We start from the raw sequence: 17,849 nt of genomic DNA, 5'->3' as shown, positions 1-17,849 counted from the left end.
CAGAATTTGGAATTGATGTATCTGATTATTTAGATTTGGGTTTGCATTATTTTATATTTCTCATAATTAGAAACACTGGGCAATAAACATTAGACTATTATTGTTTTCTTCAAAAGATGAATATTCACATTTGAGAGAACATATGCTGGCTGAAAAACAAAACGTGTTCAATTGCCACAAATTGTTACATTTCCAGTTTCTTAAATGTGTGATAATCTAATTAACTTAAAGTGAAAAATACTGAGATGCTTTGAGATAATGATAAAAAATCTTGTTGCCCACAAACAGAAATAAATGTCTTTTGGCTATGATTAGTTAATTTTGCAAGAAATTTTGTTATTACAAATCTACTATTGCATCATGATAATCAAGTTTCTAAGAGAAACCTATTAAGTTTCAATTCCGTTAAGAGAATTAAAGGAATATGAGCAAACAAAACTCTATTAAGGATGTGATTATGTCACATTAGCTTTGCATTTAAAGGCTTTCTTAGAGTTGAATTTCATATTTGAAGATATTTTCAAATGTGTAGAAATGATTTCTTTGAGTGCTCATATTGTTATAATAATTACCTTTTCTGTCTCCATATCTTTTATATGTATATTTGTTAAAAAGTATACATATGTAAGAATTGGAGGGCTTGGGAGTGTGGCTTAGTGGTAGAGTGCTTGCCTAATATGCACAAAGCCCTGGGTTGGATTTCTTGGTACGATATACACCAAAAAGCTGGACGTGGCATTGTGGCTCAAGCACTTGCCTTGAGAAAGCCCAAGAACAAAAACAGTGGCCAGGCCCTGAAGTCAACTCCCAGGACTGGCAAAAAACCAAAAAACCAAAAAACCAAAAAAACAAAGCAAACAATCCGACAGTAAAAACATAAGGCAAATATATTACAATATCAAAGACCCACTTATGTCACTTACAATGTAACTTTACTTGAGTTTATTACCTAATGTTTATAATGTTTTCATATATTTCCCAGGCACACAGTCAGATAAGTACTAATTTCACAGTGTCCCAAATTCATGAAGTAAAGCTTAGCGCAATACCTAATTTTAGTGATATATATATATATATATATATATATATATATATATATATATAACTTGTAAGTTTTTGAACACTTCTCCCTTTCAGTTGTGCTGCTTTTACATTGAAATAATCTAAGGTACATATTTACATACCTGCAACAGGTCTTGTTTAAGAAGGCCAGGAGCAAATAGTTTCTTCAACATTGCTGTTGGCCTTTCTGTAATACTTATGGTAAGGGGGTAGAGTCTTAGAAAATAACTTAAGATTTACTTGCTTCTACTTTGGTGAATTTCAGGTTGTTTAAACATTTAAATATTTTCAAGTGCTAATAATAGTATCATTTCCTTTATTTACTTAGCAAACTCATTTGCATAAGAGTCTGTGTGCATGCATGCAGGTGAGTGAATATTTTTGATGCCTGCCCTTTTTGCCATAATCTATCTGTAGCTTTAACCACTTTATTCACTAAATAATTGTCTTCATTATTTCATAACTTTCACATATAATAATGTTTCTTTCAAGTACAACTTATCATGATGATAAATATTTAAAATAGCTAACATATTTAAAGTTTTGGTGAGTTATGTTGATTTTGATAGAGCTCATTCTGTTATTTGAAATTCCAATAAGAAGTTAACAGTTGAGCTATTAAACTAAATTGAGAGTGTTTATCAGCTTTCTTTATTGTAACAAAATAGATAATATTTATATAGAAAATAATACATAAGCTTAGATTTAAAAATAAATTAGATACAAAATATACAAACTTAGATAAGAGAAAAACGAGGCCACGTTTGTTATAATTATTCATAACTTCAGAGGTTTAAGCTACAGTTGGCTGGCCTCATTGCTTTTAGGTCTGTGGCCAGATTGCACATGATGGTAAGGAGCTCTTGGTAGTGAGAAGCTGCTCATCTTATGGTATCAAGGAAGTAAAAGATCAAGGAAGAGGAGGGGCCGTAGTCCAGCTATCTTTGCAATGCCATGCGACCCATGACCTGATTTCCTTCCATTGGACTGATATTTCCTCAAAGTTCTATTATCTCCCAGTAGTCTCATGAGCTCTAGGCCAAGCCTTCAACAAATGCACCTTTAGAGGACACATCCATATAGAGTAGTAGATTAAATTTGGAAGCAAAGAAAAGGTACGGATTGATCAGAATAACGGATGGTTAAACCAGGCAGGGGCAGATAAAGAAAGGAGAGGCAATATCAGAAACTAGCCAATGATTATCAAGAATATTTTTTTTGGCCAGTTCTGGGCCTTGAGCTCAGGGCCTGAGCACTGTCCTTGGACTTTCTCAAAGCTAGAGCTCTACCACTTGAGCAACAGCACCACTTCCAGCTTTTTTCTATGTATGTGGTAGCATGGAATTGAACTCAGGTCTTCATGTATGTTAGGTGAGCACTCTACCACTAGGTCAAACTCCTGGCCCTGTTTTAACTTTATTGAAATGGTTTTCATCTGTAATGTTGTCTGTTTCGCTTGGTTTCTAGTTCTACTGGCTGCACTTTAGCACAACTGCATTTGCCTACCACTTTGTCAAGCAAGGATGAATATCACTTCAGTTTGCATAATAGACAAAACAACCAAACTGTTCTATATACAATTACACATATAATCATTTTATATGTATTTTCACAGTACCTAATGAAACCATGTCATTTGAAATTCTACTCAACTTAGGAGCAATTTTCAAACTTTTCTCTAACTTTATTTTTTTCATTCTTCTGTATCTGATATGTATGTCACAGAATTTGCTATCCTAAAAGTTTTTGACAGTGACTCCTTCCACTTTATTCATCAGTGACTTTGAACTCATCAAAATGAACTGATATATATATATATATATATATATATATATATCTTGTAGCCTCCAGAAAAATATGAGGTGCTGTAGAACCTGGGCAATGTTTTATTCCCTTTGTTGTAGAAGTTCAAAGCTGAGTTGAGGATAAATGACTGATTAAATTATTCCTTTCCATTTGTAAAGCTACCATCCTGGTACAGATGATGGAAGGAATGATGGGGTTATATTCCAACAGATATTTATTCAATACCATGGACTTGTGTCAGGAATAGAACTGTGAATATTGAGATGTGGCTCTCTGTTCTTAAAACTTCAAAACATCACTAAATTCTTAGAATTACTTTTCCTTTTTTGTCTCCAAAGTAATTGTTTCTGATCATTAAATACTTCTATAGGTTATCCACTTTTGACTTTTCTTTCTTTCCTTTTTGTTTATAGTTGATTCTTGCTCAAGCAATTTAACTGGAATGAGCTTATCTGTCAACTTTATAAAGCCTTAGTCCCTTAATATTACAACTCTGAAGTCATCTTTCAGATTGAAAAAGTCATGTAAAAGTATCTCTATATATCTCAACTCTTCTTTTCTCACTTAAAAAATCACACCAAGTTCATCAGTACAGTAAATACTTTGCTAATCAGTTAAATCAGTATATAAATTGAAATTAATATTGTTTGTAACTGATAAAATACACATTTTACTAGTGGACTCTTCATTACCATTTTTAGGTACCTCTGAGTATACTGAGTAACATAAAATAGTTCATATCCAAGGACATTTATTTTAGTGCCATTTGTTTTTTTTCTTTTTTTTTTAAATTGTAGTTTATTGTTCGGTAATATATAGAGGGTTTACAGCTACATTCATCAAGTCGTAGGTACATTATTTCTGGAACCTTGATTCCCCTTCTCATGTTTTTGTCCCCCTTTCTTTCTCCTCACCCCCTCCTAAACATCTTGTTTTGCCCTTCCTTTTCCTATTTCAAATAAACAAATAAATGTATATATAGTATATGAGGTAACAAAGTCAGATACACATGAGATTAACCTAATGGGGAAAAAAATAAATCACATAATACCTTAGGAATAAACATTCACAAAAATAAACCTCTTGTTTCTTTATCTTTTTCTCTTTGGTGTGTGTGTGTGTGTGTGTGTGTGTTTTGGTCCTGCTGCTTGAACTCAGGGCATGGGTGCTGTCCTTGAGCATCTTTGCTCAAGGTTAGTGCTCTACCACTTGCGAAACGGCACCATTTGCAGTTTTTGGGGTGGTTAATTGGATATAAGAGTCTCAGGGATTTTCCTGCTTGGACTGACTTTGAATCATATCCTCAAACTCAGCCTTCTAAGTAGCTAGGATTATAGGTGTGAGCCACCAGTTTCTGGCTTTACTTCAATGCCATTTTTGAATGGAAATATGTTGGAGATGCTCCATTGTCAGTCTGAGGGGGCTACTAGTAAACTGCAGTGCATGTGATGTCTGTACAATTGGGTACTGCATCACTGTAATATGAATAAGAATATTTCAAAGGCATGGAGTTATTATATGCAAGATGTGGTGAGAAAATGGTGTCCCAAGCATCTTCATTAATTCCACCCCTTTCAACATTTTTGCCAATTTCTTCCAACCAACCCATTTCTGCACTTTCCTTAAATTTGTAAGATTTACATTGAATTTCTGACTGCAAATAGAATTTTTATTTCACTGTTCAAGAGAAATTAAACTTAAGAATTATAGCACCTAAAAATCCATTGATAATTAATATTAAAGTGTTTTGGCACTTATTTTGAATGAACTAATAGCTAAGTTAAAAGCTACATTTTTCTAAATGACTTTCAAACATTTTAAAATTATTTTATTTTTTGAAAATTCTATAGTACTTGATGCGCATTACATAATATTTTGAGTTGAGATTTCCACTTATTTTGTGTTATTTTAATGGTAAAGGTTTTATTTCATAATTACCCTGAAATTATTTGTCCTTTTATATTATGATTGGTACTATTTATTAAATATGTTAGTTTTCTTTTTTCTTTTTTTTAAATTTTTTATTGTAATTAATAAAAGGGTTACATGATATTTGCCAGATAGGAGGTGCATTAATTCACATTCATTGATACCCTTTCACATGTCAAGTTTGGCCTAGTGGTAGAGTGTTGGGGCCTAGCCTCCATCTCTGAGGCCTGATTCTGGCTCAGCTGCAATTAAAGGGCTTTGTCCAGGCATTCGGTCTTTTGCATACCTCTCTTAAGGCATCTCTGTGACTCCATTGAACCCCCCGCAGTTTCGTGGGTCTCCCAGCTGCTCAAGTCTCACGCTTTCCTGCACCTGTCCTGCCCAGTACCTGAAAGCCCCACCCAGACCCTTAGTGGTAGCACAGAGGCCCTCTTCCTATTGGCTAGCTTCCCAGTGCCCACCTTCTCCTACCCTAACAGTATATAACTAATTGTCTGACGCAATAAAGAGAGGAGAGCATCTGAGATCAGCAGAGATCAGCAGAGAGATCTGATGCGCTTTCATGGTTAACACTGCTTCTGACTCAGCGTGGTTTTTTCTTCCCTGGTGATTGGGGGAGGGCTGGGTCTTCGACACTTACCATCTCGCTCGGCTCCCGGGGGACTACAGGCTGGCCCTGTGTGTCCCTCCCCGTTCCCGTGTTGCTGCCCTGGAGAGGAGCAACAGTAGAGTGCTTGCCTAGCATGCACGAAGACCCAGGTTCAATCCCATGGTACCACATACTTGGAAAAAGCCAGAAGTGGTGCTGAGGCTCAAGTGGTAGAGTTCTAGTCTTGAGAAAAATCCAAGGACAGTGCTCAGTCCCTGAGCCTAAGCCCAGGACTGGCAAAAAAAAAAAAAAAATCTCTGTAACTCAGAATTTTTGCCGGGAGTTTGGCCTAGTGGTTAAAGTGTTTGCCTAGTTTTGTTTTTCTTTGCCAGTCCTGGAGCTTGAACTCAAGTCTTGGGCACTATCCTTGGGCTTTCTCAAGGCTGGCACTCGACCACTTTTGGCTTTTTCCTGTGTATATAGTATAGTGGAATTGAACCCCAGGGCTTCATGCCTGTTAGGTAAGCACTCTACCTTAGGCCATGATCCTGGCCCTGTTAGTTTTCTTATATTCACTATTTTCATTATATTTAAGCATAGCACTTTTGTTCCAGAGTTATAATATTATCCAGTGGCAGTCAATATCATTTTGCTATGCATTTTATCTCACTTCATAATGGTCGGACACCATGTTTTCATATCTCTGACTGTCGTACATGTTGACATGCATCTAACACAACCCCACAAGTAGTATTGAAAAGATATGCATGGTAGTATAGGATTGGAAGATCAGGTCACAAGTCACTTGTAGATATTTTTGTTCCCAGGGTTACAGGATTTCTTGAAGATGGGCATTTTGCCTACTACTATACCCAACATGTTCTAGGAACTAAATAATAAAGTTCATTAAAACTAGTGTGATCCTTTTTAATGATGCATGGGAGTTTCTTATCTTGCCAAAAAAAAGTTCCTTACAATCTCTACTATTGCTTTCCATAATTAAGGCTCAACGATCAAGTAAAATAGCCAATTTTAGCAGCATAAATCTAAGTATCCCAGCTTTTCATCATCCACGGGCTCACGCATTTCCCTACCTGACAGACCATTGGTTGTGCAATTCATTCTATCGTAGAAGTTTACTAATTAGCCGTTGTTTACAACATTTTAAATAGCTCTGTTTAATTACTGAAAACATGAGATACATGTTGTGCTTTATAGTCTACAGAGTTGTGGGTTCTTTTTTTTTTTTTAACACTTATTAACTGATGACGGTAAAGAATGAGGATGAGGAATTCTTAAATTATTACCAGACAGTATGTGTATTTTTTTTTGGATAGATCAACCAAGAATAATTTATTTCAGTTTAGGAAAACATTACCAAGAAGTGATGATATTTTTGTCCTTATGAAAACATATTTTACTTAACATTGAGTATACTTATAGGATTTGTTATGGATAAAATAAAATTTATTAATTTGGTCTACTCTCTAGTTTTGATAAATGGTGTTGGAAAGACAGTTTAAAAATTAGTAGAGCACACATTAAAATTCTTTAGAAGGTTGATTAGGGAAAATGGTCTATAAATATAAGAATGTCACTATTATAAGCTACCAATATTTATTTGCTGCATATTTGTATTAACTATGAGGAGAAAAAAAAGTAACCCGTGTTAGATAGTTGGCAATTTTATTAATTGTATTCAATTCAAGCTTCTACAAACTTGTAAAGGGAGTTTTTAACCAAATGCATATGTACATTCTAAATTTGCTAACTATGCAGTATTAAATATGTTAGAAAATAGCATGTTCAATGTATGAAGCTTTATTGGAGTTGATTAGTAGACAGAAATTAGAATAATTTATAATTTTGAAGATTAAAAAAATCCAAAGATTTCCTTATTCGAATATCTTCATTTGTTTGTTTACACTACTGTTCAAGTTAAAGGTTAGTAGTTAATTCATCTCTTCAGAAGTAAAAGCCTGGTTAAGTTATCATATTGAGACATTGTGATTGTATGCAGTGAGGTGAATGCTAACATTTTGCTTGTTTATCATCAGGACAAAGGCAATATGATTATAGAAAGAGTATTTTCTAAAGGTGCTGTTTATTAAGTATTTAGGTAGTCATTAAATAATATGTTGTTGAAATTGATTATCTGGATTTGTCATTTTATGATAAACCCTTGGTCATTCTATCCTTACAGGTTATCCTACAGATTTAGACATGGAACCTAATTTGCACCTGAAGGCATATGCAAAAGAATAGTACTCATTGAAATGGAATAGGATAGCTGCAGGACACAACCTTTGCATTTTATAGAGATGCTATGATTTTTTTTTGTTTTAAATGAGATTTATAGGATATTTTAGAATACTATATATTTGAAAATTCAGAGATTGAGTAAGCTCAGAACTCAGTATTTTTTAAATAATGGTCTTCTGAGGCATTTCACTGCTCAATTTCTCCTGGTGTTCAGACATGTATGAATGGAAAAATTCAAATGGGCAAAAAAGTCACACCACTAATAGGCAGTTATTTAAATATACAAATGAAAAAATGGAATTAAAAAAACTCAGTTAAACTTTAGTTTAAAATCTTTAGGTTCAATAGCTGTATCATCTGTATAAATAGATCAAATTATTCTTGTTCTTTGTTTTTTCTTTTATTGGTTGTTTGTGAAGTCACAAGATTTTAACTTTGGACCTCATATTCTGGCTCCGATTTTTACTAGGTTTTATTGGAAATGAAGTTTCTCCTTAGGTCGCTTCAAAGCTCCATTTTCAGGTATCAACATTCTGAGTAGGTAGGTAGGATGTACCATTATCCATTCCAAATTGGTGCTGTTAAAATGAGAACAAACTAGCGACACAAATGGTACATGACATAAATAAATTAATATGATGGACTTTCTCTTGTGTTCATATTGAGTTTTATTTTCAGTACAATTGGGAAAGGCTTAGGTTTGTAAGAATTCAAAATAATTGAAAGTATTCAAAATAATTGAAAGTATTCAACAATTGAAGTATTCAAAATAATTGAAAATATTGGTTTAATGCAGTTATCTAAAACAGAGACATTGTAGAAAATCAATAGACTTTATTATGGAATTTTGATCTGATTATTCTAAAATAGTGACTTTCTAAGTTGGGGTGATATTTGCCTTCTAGGAAACATTCCATAATATTTAGATACATTGTTACATTACTGGTTGAAAGTAGAAATGATTCTAACATATTACAAAGCACAGTATAGGCCTCAAAAATCAAGACCAACAATTGCACTGTGGCCATGACTGAGGGGCAACACTTTAAAACTCTATCTCATAAGAATTTGGAAGGGATATAAAATATATTCTTATTTAAATGTCTGAAGATCAGAATTCGTTACTGATGGCATTTTGTGTCAGATGTTTCTTCTGAAATTTGTAGAATACTTTATACTGCAGCTAGACATATTGAATTCCTTATTTAAAACATATAGGCATATTACAATCAAGTGACTAAAATCCTACTAGTGAGCCCTGCAATAATTAACTTGCAATTGGTTTGTGGAATATTTCCACCACTGGACAGCTCTTAAAGACAGGCAATGAAAACTGGCAAGGTCAATTTTCTTTGCTATTCAAGTGGAAAGTGAATGCCTCTACCATTATCTGTGAGCCAAAAACAGGAAAATCCACTGAAAAGAACTCTATTGCAGGTTTGGTAATAGTTCATCCAATGTTTTGGCAAAGCAGTAGAAAACAAAATTAACCCACAAAAATCAGAAGTCAATAATGCACAAGCAGAGAGGGTTATCAGGAAAACAACTCCACCCATAATAAACAAAAGATAAAATCTAGGAATAAACTTAACCAAAGGAGCAAAAGACGCTTGTAGTGAAAACTATAAAAGTTTGAAAAAAGAAATCTAAGATGACACAAGGAAACTAAAATACCTTCTATGTTCATGGATAGGTAGAATGAATATTTTTAAAATGGCTGATGGGAGGGGTGTGGGGCAGGGAAATGGGGACAAAAACATGAGAAAGGGTATCAATGTGTGAGAAGTAACGCACCTACTATCTGGAGAATATAACTGTAACCCCTCTATACATTACAATAAAATAAAAAATACAAGAAAGCAAACAAAAAAGGCCATATTGCAAAAAAATGACATACAAATTTAATGCAATCCCCATCAAAATCCCAATGAAGTTCTTTGCTGAGATAAAGAAAACAATCTAAGAATTCAAATGGAACTGCAAAATATCAAATAGCCAAAGCAATTCTAGGGTCAAAAGTAATGCTGGGGGTATGATCATTGCACACCTCACACTCTACTATAGAGCTATAATAACAAACAACATTTTGGTATTGTCACAAAAATAAACCCAATGAACAATGGAACAGACTAAAAGACCCACAAATAAAATTATAAAATTACCAGTTATCTGATATTTGATTGGGGCACAAAAGGTACACAGTGGTAAAGAAAGACAGCCCTCTTCAATAACTGGTTTTGAGAAAAATGGTTATCCATATGCAGAGAACTAAAAGTGGATCCCGTTTTGTCACCCTGCATAAATATCAACTCAAAGTGAATCAAAGACCTCAAAATCAGATCTGAAACTTTGAGCTACTTAGCAGGAGGGAGAAGGAGAAATACTAGATCTCACAGGCACAGGGAGAAATATTTTTAAAAAAGGAGTCACAGCCAAATGAGACTGCATTAAACTGCAAAGCTTCTTTATGGCAAGGAGAGAACTAGCAAGTTAAATAGAAAGCCCAAAGAGTCGGAGAAGATCTTTACTAGCCATACAAGAGCCTCATATTTAAATATATCTACAACTAAATAATTAAATCATTCCAAAATAAGTCTTCAAAGAAACAACCATGCCATTAAAAGGTGGGTTAAAGACTGAAAGAGAGATTTCTCTGTATAGGAAGTGAGAATGGCCTATAGACACATGAAGAAATGCTCCACATCTTTGGCCATAAAAGAAATGCAAATTAGAAACCTAGATAAATAAGGCCAAGTAGGATGAGGCTAAATGAAAGGACCTCCAGGATATGGAAACAAGAACTTTATCTTGTGTGATTGTTGTTCATAATGTACTATATTATTTCTCTTCTCTTTTGTTGCCCTTTGGTTATCTAATGTTGTTACAGTATCTTACCTTGTTATCTGATAAAAAAGAAATGCAAATTAAAACAAATTTGAGATCCCACCTCACTAGAGTTAGAATGGCCATGATGAAGAAATCTAATAACCGTAGATGCTGTTGGGGTGTGGCCAGGAGGGATCTCTACCACACTTGGTGGGAGTATAAGCTCATTCAACCACTATGGAAAGCAGTATGGTGATTTCTCAAAAGACTAAACATACAGTTCCCATGTGATCCAGTAATTCCACTCCTTGGCATTTACCCAAAAGTTCAGAAACAAGGACATACTTAAGCCACTAGCATAACCTATGTTCATTACAGCATTATTTACCAGAGTGAAAATATAGAACCAGCCCAGATGCCCTTCAGTAGATGGTTGGATCAATAAGTGTGGTATTTATACACAATGGAATTCTATGCTGCCATCAGATAGAATTAAATAGCCCTATTTGTAAGGAAATGGAAAAACCTGGAAAAATTATATTAAGTAAAGTAAGCCAGACACAAAGGAATATACTCAATAGTTTCCCTCATTTGTAATAATTAGTATACATCTAGGACTCTCCTAGCAGAGAGTTACAATAGCTCAAAACATATATACATAAGGCCATATAGGATGAGACTAAATGAAAGGAACTCTAGGATATGGAAACAAGAGGTTTATCTTTTGTGATTGTTATTCTTTTTCATATATTTTTATTGTAATTAATAGAAGGGTTACATTATATTTGCCAGATAGAAGGTGCATTAATTCACATACATTGATACCTTTTCTCATGTCTTGGTCCCCATTTCCCTCCTATGTGATTGTTGTTCTTAATGTACCATGTTATATCTCTTCTCCTTTTTTGCCCTTATGGTTAGTCTCATTTTGTTACTATATTTGACTTAAGTATATACAATATATTTGTATATACTGGTGTATCGTGTATACATTTATTTGAAATAGGAAAGGGGAGAAAACAAGATAATTGAGAGGGTATGGGGGGAGAGAAATGGGGACAAAAACATGAGAAGGGGTATCAATGTGTGAGAAGTAATGCACCTACTATCAGACGAATGTAACTGTAACCCCTCTATACATTATCCTAACATCAAAAAAAAAGGAGTCACAGAAACATAGCACATAGGAGAGTGGCTTGACAAACACAATCAAATCAAACTAAAATGTTTCTGCACAGTAAAGGACATAGTTACCAAACCAGAAAGACAGCCAACAGACTGAGAGGTCTTTATCAGCAATATATCAGATAAAGGCCTAATATCTAAAATATACAAGGAGCTCAAGAAATTAAGCCCTTTCCAAACTAATAAACAAATCACTAAATGGGCAAAGAAGTTAAGGAGAGACTTCTTAGAAGACAGGGATAGCAAAGAAATTCAGAGGAAATGTTCATCATAAAGGAAATGCAAGCAAAAACAACTCTATGATTCCATCTGTGATTGTAAATTTGAACACAAGAAATGTTTATGAGAAAGTAGTGGGAAAGAAAGTCTATTAAATTGTTGGTGGGAATGTAAACTGATATAACCATCTAGACAGCATATTGGCCTTCCTCACAAAGCTAAACATCTGTCCTTCCCTATGACCCAGACATATCACTCCTGACCAACTACCTAGAACATCAAAAGCCAGTATACCATGAAGACACTTATACATTCATGTTCATTGCTGCACTATTCACAATAGCCAAATTGTGGAAACAGTCCATATGTCCTACAACAAATGAGTAAATCCAAAACATATGGTACCTAAATGCAATCTAATTTTTCACAGCCAGTTGAAAGAATAATATTATGTCATGTGCAGGAAAATGTATAGACTTGGAATAAATCATGTTAAGTGAGGTAACCCAAGGTCAGAGAAAATAACAGTATGTGTTGTCTTTCATATGCAGAAGCTAGATCTAAAATACACCAGGACATAATAAATTATAAAAGTCTTTAGCAATCACACACAGTGAGAGAAAAGGAAGACATTTTTAGGAAAGGACCAGCCAGGCACAATGCTTATGTGCATCTGATTATACAAAATAATACTTATCAAAATGAACTCCAGGAAATGGAAATGAGGTTTTCTGTTTTTCTTTTCATTTCTTTTTCTTTGTTGTCTTGTTTGTTGGTATGTCTTTCGGTGTGCAAAGAAATTAAGAGACAAAGTGTAAAAAATACAGTAATGATATTCACTGGACACCAGGTTGAAAATGAGCTATGCAGTATAATTTGTGGATGGGATGGGAGGGGATATTGGGAGATAACAAGGGAAGGGGTGATATTTTCCAAAGAAAATGTATTCTTGGCCTGATTATGTAACTGTAACTCATCTATTTTCAATAAAAAAGTTGTATTCTGCCTTTTCATAGTACTACCAATTGAGCAAAAATACCCAGAGCTGGGCTGGGAGTTTAGCCTAGTGGTAGAGTGCTTGCATAGCATGCATGAAGACCTGGGTTCAATTCCTCAGTACCACATATATAGAAAAAAGCCAAAAGTGGTACTGTGGCTAAAGTGGTAGAGCTCTAGCCTTGCGAAAGCCCAAGGACAGTGCTCAGGCCCTGAGCCCAAGTCCAGGACTGGCAAAGAGAGAGAGAGAGAGAGAGAGAGAGAGAGAGAGAGAGAGAGAGAGAGAGAGAGAGAGAGAGAGAGAGAGAGAGAGAGAGAGAGAGAGAGAGAGAGAGAGAGAGAGAGAGAGGGAGGGAGGGAGGGAGGGAGGGACAGAGAGAGAGACAGAGACAGAGAGAGAGACAGAGAGACAGAGAGAGAGACAGAGAGACAGAGACAGAGACAGAGAGAGACAGAGACAGAGAGAGACAGAGAGAGAGAGAAGAAAGAAAGAAAGAGAAAGAAAGAAAGAAATACCCAGAGCTGATTTGCAACATGATGACATGATAGACACACTGTACCCCCTTTGGTGAAAGGCCCAGTTGAAGGAACCACAGCAGAAGCATTAGAGTATGGAAACTTCATATGAAACTGACAGGCAACTAGAGCAAGAGAGGACCAGTCTTGTTTCCTATTAGGATTCAACTCCTAAGGGTTTCACAACTTCCACATCATTGCAATGAGGAAGAAGTTGCCACACAAAATCCACTAATTCATATACTAAAAGCAGGCTAGCTGACTCCTGGATTCCTGGGCCTGATTTAATTTTTGTCCAATCTCTTCTGTCTACCTCACTTGCAGCCTTCTGAAACTCCTAATATGCCTTCTTCTTTTCTAGGTCAATGTTCCCAGCTTCACTGGATCTTTGACCAGGATTTCTGTGATGGAGCCATTGCTCACACAGTATATAAAATTGTTGACTTCTTTAGCCTTGACTATTACTATGACTATGATGAGAGCTGCGTTCAGGACCTGCTTGGGATGCAAAAGCATCCAGTGATCACACATGCATCCACCTGCCAGATACTGTCACTATTGAAGAACAACTGTGCTGGAGAAGTCGAGGGCGAAGGATGACTGGACACAGCATCAGCTAGAGCTGAGATGATAGCAGCCTTGTTATAGGCATAGGTTTGGTTCATATGGAATGCTATACTAAGAGAGGAGCCCATACTGAGCATTGGAGCAAGTCGGAGGTAGAGGAAAATAAGCTGCCCAGCTCACTGACCAAATCTGAAGGCCAGAACACAGGAGGAAATGCAGAAATGTGACCATGGAAGAACCCAGGAAAGGTTCTGCTTTGGACCGTTAAAGAGTGCTTCCCAGAAAAGTTCTTTTTTGGTCACATCTTCCTTTACAGATCTCTTTATGATGAAACTATCCAGGTTTATAAGTTTAAAACTATTTGTGTTGTCCCATAATCAACAACCTCAGCCCAATTTTCTTGTCTGATTTTGGACCTGTGTGTACAAGATGTTTTACTAACACGTAAACTTGAATATCTTTAGGCACACACATGCATTGTAATAGTATATATTCAATTCTGAACTCATTGCTTTATGTCAATTTTTTTTCAAAATTTGCAAAACCATCTAACAGAACCAAATCCAGAAATGGATCACTTGTTCTTGAATCTTTCTGCTCTTTCTCACCCACAGTGCCAGATGTTAAGGTTGGTCCAGCTACCACTATTTTTAATTCTTTTTGCCCTTTTCATCTCTAAGAGTAGACTCGTAGAAGGTGTTTGTTTCTTGTATTGTGTCATACTCATCCATCCATCTCACTGATGGGAGATTCAATACATGATATTTCAACAAATTACTCCCTATCTTTCACCTGTCAGTGACTCTCCTTTTTGCAACATCAAAGTAGTTATTAATTATATTACTCATTTATAAAATATTGGTTTTTAATTATGAATTAGGAAATAAATGATACAGTGATGATGATTTCTATCATGTGAAAAAATAGTGAAAGACACTTTAATTTGTTTGTCTTTAGATTAAGTTATAAAATATTTTCTCCTTTGGTTTCAGATTATAGTTTTATCTTATCTTTTCTTTTTCTTTATTTTGCCAGTCCTGGGGCTTGAACTCAGGACCTGAGCACTGTCCTTGGACTTTCTCAAGGCTTTTCCAGTCTTAGAAAGTATATATTTTTTACTTTTTTCCCTTACTTACTCAAAATTAAGCAAATAATATAGTGTCTCAGAGAAATCAAGAGAAGTCTTTTTTTGCTTAGCATAGTGTTTTTTTTAATTTTATTGTTGGAGTAATTAGTGTACTGTTTTGTGGAAGATGCATGCCATATCAAGTAAACTATGACAGAAATGTATCCTTTTCATGATTCTTTTAGGATTAGTGGAAATACTATATTTTACAAAATATCTTTGGTTTCAAGTCTACATATGCAGAAAATATATACAACACCTAGTTATCAAGCAATATGGAAGCAAAAAAGCAACATTATTAAACACTATTAGTAATTAAGGAAGTGATAGAAGTGATCATGCTGTTAGCTTAGAAAATACTGAAGCCATATGCAGACACCAGAATCTTTAACAATGGCAATTACTTACCAAGTGGTTGGCCTGCAATGATCCTAGCATTTTCCCCAGCCACAGCGGCTCTTGCGTGTCGCTCACTCATGTACTGTACAAACGCATAACCTTTGTGAACGGAGCATCCCACTATTTTTCCATACTTTGAGAAAATGGCCTCGATATCAACTTTCTTAACAATGGCTGTATTCAGATTGCCAATGAAAACACGGGAGTTGATAGACTTGGGATCATTCTTGTTGGTGACATTGCTGGTCTGTGTTTTGCCAGTCATGGTTGGCTCAGCTTGTTTGAATCCTTAAACAAAAAGAAAGAAACACAAATAATCAGAAAGTACATAATTGCATTCAGTAGGTATCACTGGATTTTAAACAGTTTCAATACCGTGCTCGGGAAAACATCAGTCCCTAAGTTGTTCTGATTTTCTTGAAAAGAAAATTAGAAATGTAAAAGGAATACATTGCATGGCTAAGAACAGTAGAAAAAGTCACAAAATTACTTAGTATTGTTTTAAATCAATGGCTCAGTTCATTATCATGTTATGACAAAACATTTTGGAGTTGTTTTTACTTTTAAATATACCTGGGTTCCAAAACCTAATTTGAGGAATAAACTGCATTACCCTATAAATGAAAAAATTTTAACCTTAAATTTCCACATTTTAACAGGAATATGTATTAGTTTTAGCATCAGAACCATAGCAGAATTGATTCCATCAAAGGCTGTGTTAGAGAAAAAATAAGGCATTAACATTGGAAGTTCAGTTAGAAAATTTAACATGATGATTGTACAAGTTTGAAAATGAGAGATTTTTTACCAGAAATTGGTATATGCCATTTAACTGGACCAAAATATGTCAGCTTAAAATAAACACATAAAGGAAAAAAGTTGTGTAGCCACTGTTCAATGATCAGAAAATTAGCAAGGCTGAGTAGCTGCTAAAATTTTATCCCTTAAATTAAGAGCTCCTTCACTGCCTAAGTACCACTAATATGTTTAAAAGATGTTTTTCAAGATTGAGAAAATGCTTAATTGTACTTCATTTCTCAATGCTCTAGCATGTAACAGATTTAGTCTGAAAGTCCTAAAATGTATTTAACAATATTTATTGTCTGTATTTTTCCAGGCATTATCTTCTATAATAACTATGAATTTAAGGAACTATTAGTAAAATCATTTTTTTGTGGGTCATGGAGCTTGAACTCTGAGCCTGGGAGCTATCCCTGAGCTCTTCAGTTCAAGACTATATATAGCTCTACCCCTGAGCCACAGTGCCACTTTCTATTTTCTAATGATTTACTGGAGATAAGAGTCTCATATTCTTTAGTGCCTGGTCTGGCTTTGAACTGAATAACTAGGATTACAGGCGTGAGCCACCACATCCAGCTAAAACTAACATTTCTAGGTTTACATCTTCTGATATTGATGAACATTGGCTAATTGATATATTTTGTCAGTGACAATTACATATTTATAGAAAGACAATCCTTAAAAATATCATGGCTATAAAAGTAACAAGTGCATCTGATTTTTAAGAATCACTTTAAATGACATTTCTAAATTAAGCTTTAAGTTGGTAGAAGTCTTAAAGGCATGTAAATTGGATATGCTTAAATTTTCACATACTATGCATTTTAACAAGGTACTTCTGAAATCAAGAGCAGTCAGATAACAGAAATGTTTTGAATAATACCATTCATTATTGAATCTAAGGTTATAGAAGCTGTGTTCCAAGTGGACCCTCAGCATTGAATGAATGTCCTTATAATAAAATTTGATTTAGTAAACAAAACTTTAAGCCATTTATGTGGAATTTAAGAATAAGACAGGATTAGAAACAGGAACATGCTGCCTTGCAATGTTTCAATGTAGCTATATTTACATGATTCCTTTTAAATTTTCCATTAGAATTATAAATGAAAAATATTGAAGGTTGAGCTGTTGCATATCTTATGACAAATGCTTGAACATATAAGAAATAGAAGAAGGTTTAAGAATACAAAAAGGATTGTTTCTTTATGTATAGATGCCTTTTCTTAGAAGTATATGGCAATACACAAAAATCATTAATTTCTTTTTTCCTGTCTTGTGATAAATATTTTTGGAAATGACTTACTGCTGATACTTTCAAAGACAAACATTCTTATGGCTGACAAATTATCTGACCTAGACAGAGATAGACTGGTTAAAATGCAAATAAAAATCAAGAGAATAGTTCAGACCTATGGCTTATCAGTTCAGTGATCTGCATTTGCAGTGGTATTCAGGCCTGTGTAATTTGAAGAATATTTCTCCTGTGAATTATTCTTCTAAATGCCAGTAGTTGACATCTGACAGTATTCTTTAACTTCATGTGAATGACTCTCATTACTAAAT

At 34.7% G+C, this 17,849-nt stretch overlaps 1 protein-coding gene across 6 annotated transcripts in view; it reads right to left on the bottom strand.

The window, feature by feature from the left end:
- The window catches only part of Ralyl (RALY RNA binding protein like), a 597,512-nt gene that overhangs the window by 286,502 nt on the left and 293,161 nt on the right, over positions 1–17,849 (bottom strand). For all 6 annotated transcript variants that reach the window (XM_090339006.1, XM_090339002.1, XM_090339000.1 and 3 more), the window contains one exon: positions 15,492–15,770. In XM_090339006.1, coding sequence (XP_090195132.1) covers positions 15,492–15,747 — 256 coding nt within the window. In that variant the 5' untranslated portion in view covers positions 15,748–15,770. The remainder of the gene's footprint in view (positions 1–15,491; positions 15,771–17,849) is intronic.

Source organism: Megascapheus bottae, chromosome 9, assembly GCF_031878675.1.
Source record: "Megascapheus bottae isolate mThoBot1 chromosome 9, mThoBot2.hap1, whole genome shotgun sequence".
In the NCBI taxonomy this organism is placed as follows: domain Eukaryota; kingdom Metazoa; phylum Chordata; class Mammalia; order Rodentia; family Geomyidae; genus Megascapheus; species Megascapheus bottae.
The sequence above is the reverse complement of the archived record's forward strand: the minus strand, read 5'-3'. Positions and strand labels throughout refer to the sequence as shown.